The sequence below is a fragment of the Zingiber officinale genome, chromosome 6A (genome assembly GCF_018446385.1).
Source record: "Zingiber officinale cultivar Zhangliang chromosome 6A, Zo_v1.1, whole genome shotgun sequence".
In the NCBI taxonomy this organism is placed as follows: domain Eukaryota; kingdom Viridiplantae; phylum Streptophyta; class Magnoliopsida; order Zingiberales; family Zingiberaceae; genus Zingiber; species Zingiber officinale.
Window position 1 is genome coordinate 122,571,789 of NC_055997.1, and position 17,194 is coordinate 122,588,982.

Sequence of the window (17,194 nt, forward strand, 5' to 3'; positions counted from 1 at the left end):
ATGGTTTGTTCCTTTCCATCTTAGTCGTGAACTACTGTTTATAATTTATAAAGAATTGAAAACATGATCTTCTGTGTGTGACACCACACACCATGTTATCTACAATATAAATTAATTGAACAACTACACTTAGCATATAAATGTAGACATTTGACCAATGTGATTCTTTATTTCAAAATAAAATGTTTACAAAAGGCTAGGCTTTTAGTATACACTCTAACATCAGCAAGGTAATCCGTAAATGGTGCAGGATGTTGTTCACCTGATCCATAAAATCTACCATAGTATTCACTACCGCGGTCTGATCTTACAACCTTAATCTTCTTACTAAGTTGATTTTCAACTTTAGCTTTGATGGTTTTGAACATGTCCAGGGATTGCAGTTTCTCATGAATAAAGGTATAAATATCTGCATCTGGAATACATCATCTATAAAGCTTATAAAGTATGCTTTAACGTTCCAAGAAGCCTTAAGGAATGATCCACATATATTCATATGTATAAGTTCTAAGAAACCATTACTCCGTCTTAAACCCTTATTACTTTTGTTAGTCATTTTCCCCTTGATACATTCAATGTAGATTCTAAAATCTGACATATCGAGAGAATTGAGAATTCCTAGTGACATTAACCTTTCTAAGCGTTGTATAAAGATGTGCCCTAAACGCCAATGCCATAAAATGGATGAATTATTATTTGTCATATCACGCTTCACACCTGTATTATGCATCACAATTTATTCGTATGAGTTTCAATGTCTCATCCATATAGTTTGTCAATTAAGGAACCAGTACCACACAAAATATAATTTTGAAAATACTAAACTTTACATTTCTAAATGAACAAGTGTATCTAGATTTGTCCAAATATGAAATAGAAATTAAGTTCCGTCTAAAAGATGACACTACAAATGTATTTTTTAAATTCAAAAGTATATTATTTCCTAAACAAACTCTAAAGACACCTATTACTTCCACTTTTGTCTTCTTGCTAGTTCCCGTATAGATGAATTTTTCAGCATCAATTGACATTCAGCTCCTAAGACAATCTTGTATAGTTACATTTATGTAGTAGTTGCACCAGTATTTATCCACCAAGTATTATTAGGTACAGTAGTTAGGTTGACTTTTGAACTAATAAAATTGAGAAGTTTACCTTTCTTGATACGCCAGTTGATGTATTTGGGGTAATCCTTCTTCAAATGACCTTTCTTTTTATAAAAGAAACAAATTAGGTCCAAATCTTGTTACTTTTGCACCTTATGCCAAAAGCCCTAGCCATTGTAAATTGTTTACCCTAACTCTTACCATTACCCTTTTCTTCTTCTTATTCGAATATTGAGATGAGGATGCATAGTGAGCACTATGAAATGTGTCACTCCTCAATCTCTCTTCTTCCTGTACACACTAAGCTATGAGCTCATTAAATTTAGTCTCCACTTCCCCTTTTGAGTGTTGTAACTAATCTTAAAGGCAGTGAACTGTGTAGGCAGAGAAATTAGGATAAGGTTCATAAGAACACTTTCATACATGTCTAACTTTAGTATTTTAAGTCTTGTAATCAAGTTTGACATCTCCATGATGTACTCCCTAATGTTACCCTTCCCATTGTACCACATGGACACTAACTTTGTGAGAAGTGTAGTAGTCTCGACTTTTTCGTTTAAGATGAATCAATCTGCCAACTCCCTAATGAAGATTTTAGCATCCTCATTTCCAGTAATTGAACCTCTAAGTGATTCCGGAATAGACATCTTCATAATCATTAGACTCATGCAATTAGATCGCTTCCACTTGTCAAAGGTCACATTTTGATCCGTAGTGGAATCACTAGTCAAAGGTGCAAGGCGATTTTGTCTAAACACAAAGTCCAGATCCATGCAGCCTAATCAAATTGTATTATCTTTTTCCATGTCCAAAGTTTGTACTAGTAAGCACAGAGATGTTCTGATTAGCAGACATTAAGAGTACTACATAAACAAAAGCAAAGAGCATAACTCAATTTAATAAACAAGGCATATATCTTTATAGTTCTGCAATCACAAAATGCAATAAATAAAACATGCAATTATATGTGCATTAATAGAGATACAAAATACAAAATGTCCCCTCGGATGGGTCTAGTAGCTAGCGTATGAGGTGTTGCCACAATGAGGTATGAGGTTCGAATATCAGCAAAGCCAAGATAAATACATTCCTTATGTGCTAGTCACTATTCCAAAGGCTAGTAGCCACCCATGATTTACCTCCTTGGTGTTGGCCTTGGGACGGATTGGCGGGGGCGCTGGAGGCGAGCGTATTCGCCTTTTGCCACAATTAATAGAGATACCAAGTGAAATATTACATCTAAATTTTTAGACTAAATTGCAACTTGCTATTGGTACTCTCCAAACAACTCATAATTACTTGCATCTGCCACATAACTCGCCTTCTTTTGGACCGACACATATGCACGTGATACTTTATTTATGAACTTTCTTAGTTAGCTTATGTTTTCAACTATAACTCATAATAGTTTAATCAGTCACACAGTATTCCTTCCTTTGGGTCGACACATTATGCACATGACTTAGAAGTTTAATTTAATTAGTGAGCTTTCTTAAGCATATATCCTGCATAAGAATGATTTTCCTTTGAACCAATCACCCTTAGCATGGACATACATCCCTCTATACTAATATAATAATACTCCTAGTTTCCCCAATAATTATCGCTTTGGTGGTAGTATATGTTCGACTAAACAACAAGAGCAAAGAAGAACATAAGAAAAAAAAATATTAAAAACTGAGTTAAATTTGGTTATTAATCGATTGGTATCATATACCAATCGATTAACACTTTTTTAAATCAATTAACAATAGATGACAATCGATTAACACACAAGCTAATCGATTATCCACCATTGATAAATGATTAGTACATAGTAATCAATCCACTAATCGTTTCCGAAGGCTACTATTTAAAGTTCATCCACTTTAATCGATTGGTGTAATCGATTGGCGAACGCCAATCAATTTATCGATCGATTTAGAAACCTTCTATGGATAACTCAATGAACCTTAATTAATTGGCTCAATCAATTGATGAACACCAATCGATCAGCCAAATAATTCGGAAACTCTCTGTGGGCGTCCTCAAATTCAGTGATAGATTGGATCCTTATGGTGATCGATTGATGAACATCAATTGATCACCCAATCAATTTGGAATCTTACTGTTTGTAAATTTTGTTCAAGTAATCGATTAGCTCAATTGATTGGTGAACACCAATTGATCAACTTAGCCGATTTGGAACCTTACTGTTCGCAAATTTTGTTCAAGTAATCGATTAGCTCAATTGATTGGTGAACACCAATTGATCAACCTAGCCGATTTGGAACCCTCTTCGTGATTTGGGCATCCTAATTCATTGGCTTTTATGCTAATCGATTGGTAAACACTAATTGATCAGCCCAATCGATCCAAAAATCCTCTGTTTGCAAATTTGGGCTTTCCAATCGATTGGTAAACACTATTGACTCTTATGTTGATCGACTGGTAAACACATATGGATCAACCCAAACGATCCGGGAACCCTCTGTTTACGAATTCTTGAATATTAATCAATTGGAGACCTTCTCCAATCATTTGATATCAAAAAACATGATTTTCCAAACGCGATTTCCAACACGAAATATCCTAAAATCAAGCCATCAATCTCATTGTTTATGGATAATGTGAAAAAACTTGATTCATATATTAAATCCTAACTTATTCATATTACATTCAATGAATATACATCAATTTCGCTCGTCCATATTAAATCAAATGGAAAAATTGATATAAAAACAATATAGAAAACTGAAACAATAGCTAACGAAGAATTGACCTGAATCCATCGCTAAGGACTATTACTTTTTACTTATCACTGGAGATCTTGCAAATGCAGCAAAAGTCTTTCACAAGATTGAGCCGACAACTAAGGATTCTTCTCAATGGGAGAGAAGAATCAAGAAGAAGAGAGCACGATTCAATATGACCTAATTGAACCAATTTCTTCATTTATATATCTAAATTTCCAACCCAATCTATGAAGACTATCCGCTATAAAGTTCATCTGTTATTAACAGCACATCAATATTAATAAACCGAATTATTAGATATACATATTAAATTCATATTCATTTAATCTAAAATTACTTCTTTATACTTGATTAGATCACTTAATATTAAAAATTAATTTCTTTAATAATAATTAATTGTATATATTAATCATGAATAAACCCATCTTATGGAAATTAAACTCATCCATATAAACTTAATTGAATTTAGTCCATCCATATCAACTTAATCCGGCAAATAAATATGCCTTCTGATACATTTTAAAGTGATGCTTCATTGTTCTAGAAATTTAAATGTGCTTTTTAATAAATTATGATAAATTTAATTTTATTGTTTAAAAAAATTTTGACAGCTTTTTTCTTAATCGAACTGTTTACTTTGTATTCCATATAACAATTCCTATTAAAATTGCGTTCGTCAGTTTCCTTTTGTCTGCGATGTGATATTTATATAATGTTAAATTATTCAGTAGAATAGTTACTATAAATTTCGAACGGGATCTTAAGCATCACTTCAGCTACAACCTATCAACTAACAGGGAAATATCGACGATATTACAGACCAAAAAGAAACTCACAGATGATGTTTTAATCTTATCCTAATAAATTCACATGCCAAACAACAGCACCAAGCTCTGGTCATGGGTTAGCACTCGAGCAAATTTAAGCAGCAAATGAGTTTATTCCTGACGTAACCCAACGAGACCCGGCAAGAATTAACAGTGGAATTCTTCGACGAAAAATTCATACCGGCACTAACAATCCACTTATTCGGCTGCCGTATCATTAGAACGCTGAATGCTTCTTCAGTAGTTCAAACAGATTTCAGTAATTCAAGCAACTAGAAAACCCCAAGTAGCGTAGCACCGGCGAAGACGAGAAATAAGACACCACCTAGATATCCAACCTGGTAATAAACAGTCGTTAAATATATCGTCTCAAGCAAACATTTATAGCAGATTTCATAAAGGACGCGTCGATAGTAATTTTGGTTAAAACTAGATAGACCAAAACATTTCAAAATTGAAAGAATTTCAAATTCTCATGTTTCCAAGAACAATATAGTCTTAGTTTTCCAGTTCATTTGGTGTATAAAAAAAAAAATCAATTGGATACTACTCGATGTGGATATTTAGGGAAGAAGAAAAATAGCAAAAAAAAGGTGCGCCCTTAGGTCTAAAAATCTAATAAAACTCATGGCCTACCAGTTTTTCTGAAATGTAATTGGCTAGAAAGGCTCCACCTAGAACTGCAATAGATGTAGCAAAAAGATGTCCAGCAATGGCTCCACCGGCTACTCCCCAAGGGGACTGAAAATGTAGGAATTTGGAGAGGTAATGTAGATATAATGTACATACAAGACGACCACAGATAGATTCATCAACAATACCTGTGCAGCCCCAAGAGCTATCGTAGCCAACATTGATCGATCACCCCATTCCTAAATGGACAATTTAACATTTTAGCAAATTTGTGCATGTAGTTACCAAATACTAAGAGAGATCTTCAAGAGAAATCATACAGCGAAAAAGACAAGGCTGAAAGACTTCCACAGAACTTCAAAGGGACTAGTGAGTTTCTTTGCAACCTGAGAGAAATTGTATTCCATGCTTTAAAATGCAGAAAACGTTATGAACACTGAGGATGGAAAGATATGAAGGGGATGAAGAGGAAAAGCAACATAAACATGCCAATCTAAATTATGAGTTATTATAACATAGACTATTTAGAGGAAGAGGAAAATTTGTTGTTCATGTGTCCACAACAACCTGTCCCAATTACTCCAATAAAATTGCATCAAAGTCAATCTAAATGTCCAACCCAATCTATGAGCAATGCTCTAACTATGCCACATACTAGTTCAACTTATCATTATGTTAAAGAGGATAACTGATGTCTAGTTTGTCTTGCACATTACGATGCGGATAAATAAAAGTATCCTTCATTTTCAGTTAGATTTTGTAACACTTATACTTTGCGTAGAATGACACCAAAGTCATGAGGCCTGTTTACTGACAAATGCAGAGCTGCAAAACTGTAATTTGAGTTTTTCAAGAAAGATCTTTGGAAAGTCTTGCTATACCAATAAATCATTAATAAGATAGGAAAACCCTTCCTTTTTCCAACAAAAAATGGTTACTACCATACCATCCAGTATCAACCAACCACTAGGGCACTTATGGTATTATGATGTTGCTACAATTGTTGTCTAGGAAGATTATTGTACTGAGAGAATGAAGAATACACCTTTTGGATAACATAAAACTTGAGGTGGACAATTAAATATAAAAGAACATATGAACAAAGTCTTTTCCTGGATTATCTTGATTTTTTTTTTTTGACCGGAAGACCTAGATTTAATCATCAAGACTTTCGGATATCCAGACACATACCTTAGGAAATGCTTCATACATGTTTATTGCCAGGCGCAATAAGATCAAGTTGGAAAGGGGAAAAGTATCCCTTCCTGATTGTATAAATTTCTGTGGTTTATGATTGTGGAATACACCTCTTTACCATTCTGTTCAAATGGTTTATGCATATCGCTTGACTCGCCTCTTCGAGGTATTGTTACATAGCACTGGTCTATCTTATCCAACTGTTTACTTTTTTAAGTGACCTGCTGAACGAACTATGACAAGAAGGCACACCCAAATACGATGTCAATCAATAAAATTTCAACAATTTGTGGAAGGCAAGAACTTTTTCTTCTGATTAAGATGAATATAACGTGATATCTCCAAACTGGCAGCATTAAACATTTTTCTTGGTTCTACTTTCTTAGTTTCACTTAATTATTCCTAATAAATTTTAATGAAAAATGAACATCAGAACAATAATTAGCATAGCACTGAAAATCTCTACACAAGTTTGATGAAGATAAGATGAAGTATGATGTATTAACAAGTGCAAAAAAAAACTTCCTAAACTATGTAACCTTTTCCTTAACAAGCTCCTCAGCTTCAACGAGTTCACCAAGTTCAGTATTTTCTTTGCTGTTCGTGCTGGATGGAATTTCCCAAGCATTTCTTATAGAACTCAGACCAAAGAATGTCAAGAGTGTCACTGCTGCGTATTCTCCAATTGGAAGTGCTAAAGAATTAATTGTAATTAATACAAAGCGGATAATTCTGACAATGATAATAAAAAAGATGGATGGTAACGACTATCTTGGTAGATAAACAACTCTCTTTTTTTTTCATGCTGTCAATCTAATTAACTATCTACAGGAAAACAATTGTATAAATTCTAAAGTTCTCTTGGTGGATAAACAACTCTCTTTTTTTCATGTTGTCAATCTTATTAACTATCTACAGGAAAACAATTGTATAAATTCTAAAGTTCTATAAGATAACAAACATCGAGGAACCAACTTGTCTACATGTGTTTCAATACTGACACTCCAAATTTTCTCAATTTTTGTTGACGGCATAATTCAGACCCTTGTGCATAGCAAAAAGAGAAGACTTACTTGTCTGAAACTGTGCTGGTAGAGAATTAAATAGCCGTCCTATTATTACAGATAAGACTGTCATTAGAGATAGAGCAACCATTGAACCAAGTAAAACCTGTTCCCAGTGGGCATTATAGAAAACAAGAAAAATATAAATCATCAAGGAAAAAAGTTCATAATTTTTTACATCTTTGCAAAATATACAAGCGTAAGGAAATTTCAAGAAATATGAAGGCACACTAGAATTAGAAATCTTAAAACATAGATTAGATACTCCAACGCAGCCATAAGGAAACTGCAAACATAGAAAAAATTGTAGGAAAGGTAAATGGATTAAGAAACATACCATTGCTTTGTCATATTGCATTGCCAGCAATGCAGCAATGAAAAATGTCTGCAATCACAAAGGTAGAGTAGAGCCCGTCATTTCTTTAGTAGACAAATAAATATAATTTAAATTTCTCAACACAAAGATTCATAAAAAATGATCAGATAACAGGAATAAAATTTTCAAATAAATGTGCACATATCTTAACATAATCATAAACATTTCTATGTCTGATTGCAAGAAAAAAAAAACTTGAAATGCCTATCATTGTGAAAAAGTTATATTCCTTGCTTCAGCGCAAAAGATAATTTCTTATCTATTCCATCCATTAAAAAAAACATTTGATAGGGCAAATTGGACCAACCGAGAAGGCCAAAAGGATTGACCGATCCAAACTACCTAATCAAACCAAAGGGACTAGTCTAGTCATCTAGTCGAATACATTGGTTGGTCCAAAGAAGTTGACAGATTGAGATGGTGAGGGACTAGTTGGGCCAAGAGGTCCTAACAAACTAGGAGAACTTGGTGTGCCTCACAGGTAGGTGGGATATGTAAGTATCCTGAGTTAATTTTAATATGGCCAACCGGGTTAAGTTAGGTCCTGCGGTTTTGATGCCTTGTGTCTGAATGTGCAGGACCTTAGGAACACAAGGTGTCGAGCAGAAGACGCAGTAACTAAGAAGGATGGCATGGGAAGGGAGCTAACAGGATCAGTGCATTCGAGAGACGAGAAAGTGCAGAAGAGTACATCGGTGGACGAGAAAGACAAACATGGCGTTCGAGGGACGAGAAACTGAGGAAGCCTGCTCAAGGAGAAGATAGGAGTTGGGGTCGAGTGAGCTCAACTCCGGACGACCGGAGCATTACCCAAAGAAGAGCGACGAAGAGTTAACAAGTTTTGAAGGTTAATTGGTTGAGCAACCTAATAGAAGGCGCCTCTAACGGAGGTACCCTAGCACCTTTTGGCGGAAGGCGCCTCCAATGGAGGCGCCTTGAGCTAACAATTGCCGTTAGCTAACCATTATGAGCGTGGATAAAACTTTATCCACTGGAGGCGCCTCCTACCCACGGAAACCAATGGTAACAGCTGCCCAGAATGCTATAAATAGCATCCTAGAGCTAGGAGTTAAATACAATAACTTATAATCAATTTCTATACTCCTTACTAAGCTGTCAACAATTGTAAGAGGCTTCTCCGCCTTCAACGAAGGAGATTCTTATTAAGCTTTCACTTGCTTTGAATTAACAACCACCTAAGTTGTAACCAAGTAAATCCTACCTCTTTTCTTTTATGTTGTTAATTAATTTATTTATAATTGTTTAACTGTTTATCCTTGTTAGACAAAAAGCAAGAGATTTTCCTAACTCTATTTTCAGGGCTATTTACCCCCTATGGCCAGCCCCACCAAACCTACAGGATAGACAGGTTAAAGGACCAAATGGGTCTGTAAAGAGAAGGAAGTCAGTATAGAACCACATTGTACCAGCTAGTGAAGTAGACTCGTGTCACAGTTGAGTGAACTGTTTACACCAATTGTGTTGAGCGGTTTGAGTGAGTTGGTCAACTCAAATGAGCCAAGTGGATTGATCAGGCTATCTAATTGATCAGGAAAATCAGGTTGATCTGCCTGATCAAGGTAGTCAAGATGGTAGGGTGTTGAGTTGGATAGACTAGCTGGGTCTAGTTGAGGTGGTAGAGCCAGAAGGGCTAATCCAGTCAATGTGTTAGATAGGCTAGATGAACCTGTTGAGATAATCTAGGCTGCCTAGCTAGTTGGGGTCAATTGCACCAGTTGGAGTATTCGGGTCAGGCAAACCTATCAAGTGATTGAGGAAGTCAACTCGGTTGGGTCATACTGACCAGTGGGCATGACTAACTGATTAGGTGATCATGCAGTAAGACAAGTAAAAAAAATTATTTTCATAGGAATTTTCTTTTTCACTGTGCAAACTATTCCTCGTGTATCCTTAATAGCATGTCTAACCAAATATAAGAATCATTATTCTCTATATTGCATTCCATTCCAAGCAAAGACTTGGAATAATTATTCTATTATTAATAACATTTCTAATCATATATAAGAATAATTATTCTCTATAATGCATTCCATGAACCAAACAAAGGAATTATTGTTTCCTTGTCCATTCTATTCTTTAGAAATAGTTATTATATTCTTAATTTATTCCATTCCATGAACCAGACAAACCATTACTGTCATGTCTAATAATATTTATCACTTAGTGCCTTTTCTAATAGGGCTGGCCATACTATTCACGAAGTTAAGATTATTTCAGATTGTTCTTGCTTGGTTTAGGAAATGGTTAATTAAGATTCAAATAAAAAATTATAGTATAAATGAAGTGACTTAATCTATTTTAAAAAAAATTACAAGAAATTAAAAAGGAAACTAAAAGAAGTAAAAGTAACTACAATAAGTAAAATATAGATAGAAAAGTATAAAGTAATTAACATGCGGAAATCAATGTTTGACAAATATTTAATCTTAACTTTCAAGCAACTTGAACGTCTTACCCAGTTCCATGCTATGTAATCATAAAGTCAGTACAGAAAGTTATTTTTTAATCTGGATATACCCAAAATAACATATCTAGAGAGACGTACAAAGAAGAGAAGAAAATAGCTCTAATGTAGATACATCTAAAATATCATTTGCAGATAAATTGAGAAAACACAAATTAATACTAAACACGGTAACGGAAAGTAGAGTAAAACAGATATAACAGCTATTTGAAAAGTTACATACTACTTAACTAAATTATGATACATTTAAAAAAAAAACATAATAATCATGTTGCATCAGTGACAGATAGTCAATAAAAACAGATCTGTAGTAAGTGAGAATGTAGCTTCTGGCAATATCCTAGTTTTCAGTAGTGTACTGAAACAGGGGAAGAATAACATGTTAATGTGAATATATCACCTTGTCTCCAATCTCAGAAACAAATATCAATGTGAATGCAGCCATAAATCCAGATTTTGCAAGTGTGGCTATAAAAGATGAAGGTCCTCCCTTCACGGAGACAATAAGCACAAATGCTATGGCACAAACAAGTAGCACACCAGCAATAGACAATGGATACTTCATTCCTGAAAGAGGTGTTTGGCTGCCATTTAAGAAGACAGTTATTATTTATTTTCTGAAGTCTAACGAAACCATATTTATTCAGTTGTTAACATGCATAAATCTGGAGAAGGTGATGTGAACAAATATAAACAATATAAACAAACATTCCACAGTCTGATGAACAAGGTTGAGAAAGCTTTGCAGTCTGCAAATTATAACCTTGTATTGAGACCTACATGCAGTGGTGAAAAAAGAATGGTATACAAGATCCTCTAAGTTAGAAGTCCATAATGGATACTGCACTAACGAAGTGTATCTATAGTCAATTGAAAATGTCTTTTAAGTTCTTCACATTTCTAGAGCAGAATGTGGATTGACTAATGACTTTTTTAGCTTTGCACCAAATTCTGATCTATATTTAAATTGGATCAGATAAAGATAAAGTTTGATCTCCCTAATTAGTAATCCTTAAGTTGGCAATAAAGTAGCTACAAGTAACATTTTTTTTTAACTTTTCTTTATTAACAATTCTATGCCATTGAAACAAAATAAATGATCATGTAAAGGAACATTACATGGTAACTAGGCGAAGTAGCGATCTAATTTGCAAATGATAGAAATTAGCTATTAATATGCTAAAGAAAAATAGATGCCGCCAAAGAAATAAATACACCAGGTTATCACAGTTCAGCTCATGTCAACTCATATTTAATTTTAATATGATCCGGCATATACCATATTGTCTGAATAAAATTAGTACTAGTACTAAAATTACAATTCATGAATTCAACAAGTTTGATTTACCTTGTGAAATATAAGTAGACAAGAACTTTCAGATATTTCATTACTCAGCTGACCCCACTTAGTGGGATAAAGGACTGATTGTTGTTGATATTTCATTACTCAATTTAGGCCACTAACTGGAGAGAAATATCAAACTTAAATAGCATCAAAAAGGTAAATATGGAAATACAAGATTCATGATAGGCATAAGCATATGCAATATTTTCAGAAATCAACATGAAATTTGTTGAAGGCAAGTTCTGTGTTGTCTGTAATTCAAATGGCTTAACTAAGTTTGATGCAGAAATATAGTCCAGCTTAGAAGTGACTAAACAACAAAAGATAGATCAACATGATATTAAAATGATAAAACTCACAACTTAGATGGAGTCTCACTGGTAGAACCATCCATGAGATTACTGTGAATTCCTTCCTCACCATAGCTCCCAGTGTCAATGTTGGACGCTTGAGCTCTGACATCATGATGTACTATTCTCAACCTGAATCTGGATCTATATCTAACTACAGACAAGAAAATTCTAAAAGGTAATTGTCATTTTAAGATTGCTGATCTATTATAGAAATGATAACAATTAAGTTAGTATATCGTGGAGAATAATTGTAAACTACAAGTTGATAAGATAAAATAAAGGAGAAAAAATGCAAGCATGAGAAATATGCCCATATGGATAGTTGATACCTTTAATTAATGAGTGATCCATCCATAGAAGCCCAATTAAGCCTCAATCTACCTAAGCTTGAACTATCTATAACATTTTTCATGCATACAATAAATTACAGTGATAAGAAAAACTTTATATCAATAAAAATACCAAGGTTCGTAGAAAATGAATACCCATGCAGCATTTATTTCCTCCCTTTCGCATATGCAGCAGTATTCATGTAATAGTTCATAGGTCAGTGAGTGGTGATTCTCTCTCCCTTTGGAAGAGTTTTATTCCTCTTTGGAATGTTGTGCCTTACAGAAAGCACCCCAAATGGCACCGCCATTTAAACTCATCTCCTTTTATTTTATCTTTCTGTACTGTAAAATATATACAACAATCCCTGTTTTTTTTCTAATAAAATATTTAGAAAGAAAAACGAATCTGATTATCCACATGGCTTACATACAGGAGGTGGCCAAAGTATGGCTTCAAGTCTCGATCAGTATTAGTTGGCACAACAGAAATCTATCGTTCCACTAGTGGACTGACATAGATATATTGTTGGCACCAGTAAATACTATTCTACTAATCTACTGTTAAATGCCGACCTGAGACAACTCATACGCCGGATCATATATCCCAAGCAAGCATTCTGAAAGTACCATAATAAGGTAACGAAATAAATCCGAATTTATTAATAAAATAGAAAAATAAAGGTTATGATTCTCTGAGGTCCTGAGGATATCTTAGTCCGGTGGCTATATAGAATTATAGATTATGCGCAATATAAGAATTCTCATCTATTTACTCATATTTTGGTTATAACTCACTCATTAGTCGACCTTAAGCTTGATAACTGAACTTCAAGGCTACACTCTTGTGATACCTGTATAATTCAGGTTTTTCTGACAAATTTTATTAGTAGACTAAAGTAAAAAAAAAATGATATTTTGCCAAATCTTTATTCGACCGTTTCACGAGTAAACTATAAGTAGCGCTGCGAAATTGGAAAGAGAGCGAGGAAAGCGGAAGAACCTGGTGATCTGGAGGAATGGGTTCTTGGTGGCGGGAGATGAGGAACGCTGAGGCTAGGATATACGAACCGGGAGGGGAAAAGGGCTCGGAGAGCCATTGGAGGCTAATGGCCAAAAGGGGGAGAGGGAAGGAACCAACTCGAAGACCAAGAGCCAAGAGCGATAGAGATAGGAAGAGGCGGGGATACGGAGCAGAAAGGCCACGCGCTCGTCACTCTATCGGATCGGGTCGTTTCGGCCTTTTGGGCTTGTGTTTCGGAACTCAGAATTATTTTTTATTTTACAAATCGGAAGCAACCGTTAATTCGTCAAAATTCAATTTAAATATAATGGTAATCGATTAATACGGATTAAGATTAGTTTTATTTTATTAAGGATGGACAGAAAAAAATAAATAAATAAATAAATTACAATAGGGTCTAGGGATGACAATGGGTCGGGTTCGGATCGGATTTTATATCCTCCGTCTCCATACCCATCGGGTATAGAATCTCCGATGGATATACCCATACCCATTAAATGATCGGATATCTTATATAATTATAATTTTTCTTCTTTCTATCTAACTATTATCATTCAACAAAAATATATTAAAATTAACAACTTATTAAAAAATATATATATAATTAAAAAAATAGATTAAACATCTATATAGTCTCCTCCTAATATCAACAAAAATAGTAAGTTGATTTTGGAAAAAGAAAATTTTCTTTAATATATGTATATATATTATTTAATCGGGTATTCGGGTTGGCTATCGGGTATTGATAGTCCCTCCATATCATCCTCCATTAGTGTCGGATGTCGAATCTTCTATCGGGTTCGGATGAAATTGTCATCCCTAATAGGGTCTAGTTTTTTCTCATTTACATAATATATAATTAAAAAAAGAATATATCTAAATCTAATTTTCATTCTCTATTGCAGTGGCCAGTCTACAAGCCCGCGGCTAAAGTTGATTATCGCAATCTTGCCGCAGCCAATGATGAGATATTAGCTTTTTTGTGCTAACTTCATTACAATATGTTGAACTTGTTAACATCTTCGAGTTGCATTGTTGTGCTTTTTTAGCATCCAAATCGTATTTTTGTTTTCCCCCTCTGAAAAATTGTACCCCAAAAAAGCAAATAATGGAATGAATAATAGCAAAATGGTGGGATTTGTAGCCGAGCCAGTGGGATTGAGCCCCACCTTGGCGTGAAATGACCGAAATGCGACTGGAAGTTTCTTGCCACCAAATTTGTTTTCATATTCTTGATTTATGAGGAAACATCTGTTCTTAAGTTTCGAATTCAAAACGTGATCGGAATAGCGTGATGTTTTTATATATGTATATATATAAATTAGAAAAGCCATGAATCTGGCATTTAGCTTCAAACACTTCAAGTCTTTATTTTCTATTAAAAACACAGAAGGTTTTGCAAACAAGACAACAACCCACAACATAAAGGATTTCATAGATCGTAATTGGAAATCTTAAGGATGTAGGTATAGCCATAAGACGCAAAGCAGCAAGACGATCCAAACATTAAATTGCCGCGAGCAATTCAACTTTCTTCGGCAATGCATCTTTATTGGCACCAACAAGTCTGTCCACTTCGATTCCCTCCTTGATGAAAATGAAAGTTGGCATTGCTTCTACTTTCCACTCCTGTGAGACGGACTGTTTCGAAGGCAAAATTAGAAATGTAGGACCAAGGAATGGATCATCAACGAAATGAAAGACAGACGAGTTTAATCTAGTTAAATGCTGCCTACCTCCAACTCATCAACATCCACCTTCAGAAAAATAATATCTGTGAATTTTTTAGCTAACTCAGCAAAGACGGGAGCCATAAATCTGCAAGGTCCGCACCATGAAGCAGTAAAATCAACCGCCACCTGCATTCCATCAGCAGATTGGAGACGGTACAAAAATCAAAATGGAGTAGTTTCATAGAACTTACTACTAGCACGTCAGATAACAAGAACAGAACCACTTAATTTGCAATACCAACCTATTGAATAGTATGATAATATAGAGAGTTTTTAACAAATGAATATTCATAGTATTTGATCAAACTCAAAGTTTCTGTCGCTATATATTAGATAGATAAACTACAGAAAGATTCAACAGTAGGGGTCCGATTACTTGGTTGGAAGTATAAAGGAAGGATGGAAGGCAATAAAAACATGCACACAAATGTGGTCTCCATGTGTAATTTTCTGAGTTTTCCCTCCTCTCCCTACTATCTTCTATAATGTAAACTGCCAATTAAAGGATGAAGATACAATATTAGACAGATCTTTTTGCTATCCCAACATCATAGAGTTGAACTGATAGGTCAGGAGTTCAAATAACATGTGTCTTTGTTAAAAATCTCTCACGATCTCTGCTGAGATGATGAACAAGAAATCAGAAAAGAAAAGGCTGTGCTTTTTTTCATGTGATCATTCAAAACAAACCCAGGCTATCAAAAAGCAGCAACGGGAAAAACATCACATGCTGTTGCCTGTTGCAATTAATCATTTCCCCCAATGAAGCACGCTAAAATTTCATCAATCACATAATTTTCAGTTCTTCCTCATCCAATCTTTTATCCACAAGTCAATTCTCTTGTATCTCCCTCTCTGCGCACCAATAATCCCAATCATAAGATCGTGGACCTCACAAGTTCTCGCGATCAGGTATATTATCAAGCCAAGCATTTAAAATGAGTGCGATTTTTATCAGTAAAAGATCGGTTCAAAACAAGGCGGCTTTACTGTAAATTAGGGCAGATTCAAATCCATAACATCTTCAAATATAAATTGCAAGAAACCAAACGGAAATCCTTCGAACAACAAAACAAGGAAAAATTAAGCGCAAACCAGGCAGATATTCCTCCCACCCCACCCCAAACAACCAAAAAGAAAAGAAAAGAAAAAGAATATACGTATAGAATAGAGGAAACTCGATCGAGCAATTTACCAGCTTTTTGGACTCCAAGGAGATCTGGATTTGCTGCTTCCACTCATCGACGGTATGGCATGCGATCACTACTCCCTCCGCCATTTGATCTGCTTCGATTTGATTTCTGCGCTCGAAATAAAATTAGGGCTCGCGCCGACAAAACTCTTGTTCCGAGACGAGACGGATAAGGGGCCTTTGGGCGACGATATTTATAAAGGCGAAACGTTAGTCGTTGGGAAATTTTAGTGTCCAATTGGTTAGAGGTTTATTATAACGGGACAGATGTGTTTAAACGTAATCATCTTTTATTAGAATGCTATGAAAATTCTACGTCTGGGCCCTCTCCTGGCATAAAAACACCAAAAAAAAAAAAAAAAGTTATTCCTTTTCCATTAATTAATTCTAAAAAAATTAGTAAAAATAAAAAAGAAATTCTAAATAGCAATATTCTCCTCCATTTTTTTTTTATTAGAAGTAAACCCAAATCTAGAAGCTTCAGGTTATATGCGAAATGCTAAAAGGAATAATTTTTTATGAGTAAAATATAATTATGAATTATTGTGGTCCATATTTGCTACCAAAATGTGAACGGAATAAACGTTCGTTTTTATTGCTAAGGGGAATTTCTTTGTATTATACCTTTCTTCTGATTAAGTTTAGTAGTTGAAAATTTATTAAGGCATTTGACGGTTCATATTTATGGGAAAGAAATATTATATTATTTATTTTTCTAAAACAAATAATTAGGCGGCTCTTTCACGACTTTATTGTTGTAAAAGTATAAGGTAATTTTTACTGATATTTCCTATA

At 34.5% G+C, this 17,194-nt stretch overlaps 2 protein-coding genes across 2 annotated transcripts; both read right to left on the reverse strand.

The window, feature by feature from the left end:
- Nucleotides 1–4,574: 4,574 nt before the first annotated feature.
- LOC121997839 (GDT1-like protein 2, chloroplastic) lies at nucleotides 4,575–13,619 on the reverse strand. Its single transcript, XM_042552478.1, has 10 exons — nucleotides 13,454–13,619; nucleotides 12,128–12,272; nucleotides 10,824–11,007; nucleotides 7,900–7,947; nucleotides 7,572–7,668; nucleotides 7,038–7,192; nucleotides 5,622–5,687; nucleotides 5,490–5,540; nucleotides 5,305–5,409; nucleotides 4,575–5,006 (listed from the first exon to the last, which is right to left on the reverse strand). The coding sequence occupies exons 1-10, from the start codon at nucleotides 13,548–13,550 to the stop codon at nucleotides 4,941–4,943; spliced, it is 1,014 nt and encodes a 337-aa protein (XP_042408412.1). The 5' UTR covers nucleotides 13,551–13,619; the 3' UTR covers nucleotides 4,575–4,940.
- Nucleotides 13,620–14,818: 1,199 nt separating this feature from the next.
- LOC121997840 (thioredoxin H-type-like) lies at nucleotides 14,819–16,599 on the reverse strand. Its single transcript, XM_042552479.1, has 3 exons — nucleotides 16,403–16,599; nucleotides 15,211–15,333; nucleotides 14,819–15,115 (listed from the first exon to the last, which is right to left on the reverse strand). Exons 1-3 carry the CDS (start codon nucleotides 16,484–16,486, stop codon nucleotides 14,981–14,983), a joined length of 342 nt encoding a protein of 113 aa, XP_042408413.1. The 5' UTR covers nucleotides 16,487–16,599; the 3' UTR covers nucleotides 14,819–14,980.
- Between the last annotated feature and the right edge of the window lie 595 nt (nucleotides 16,600–17,194).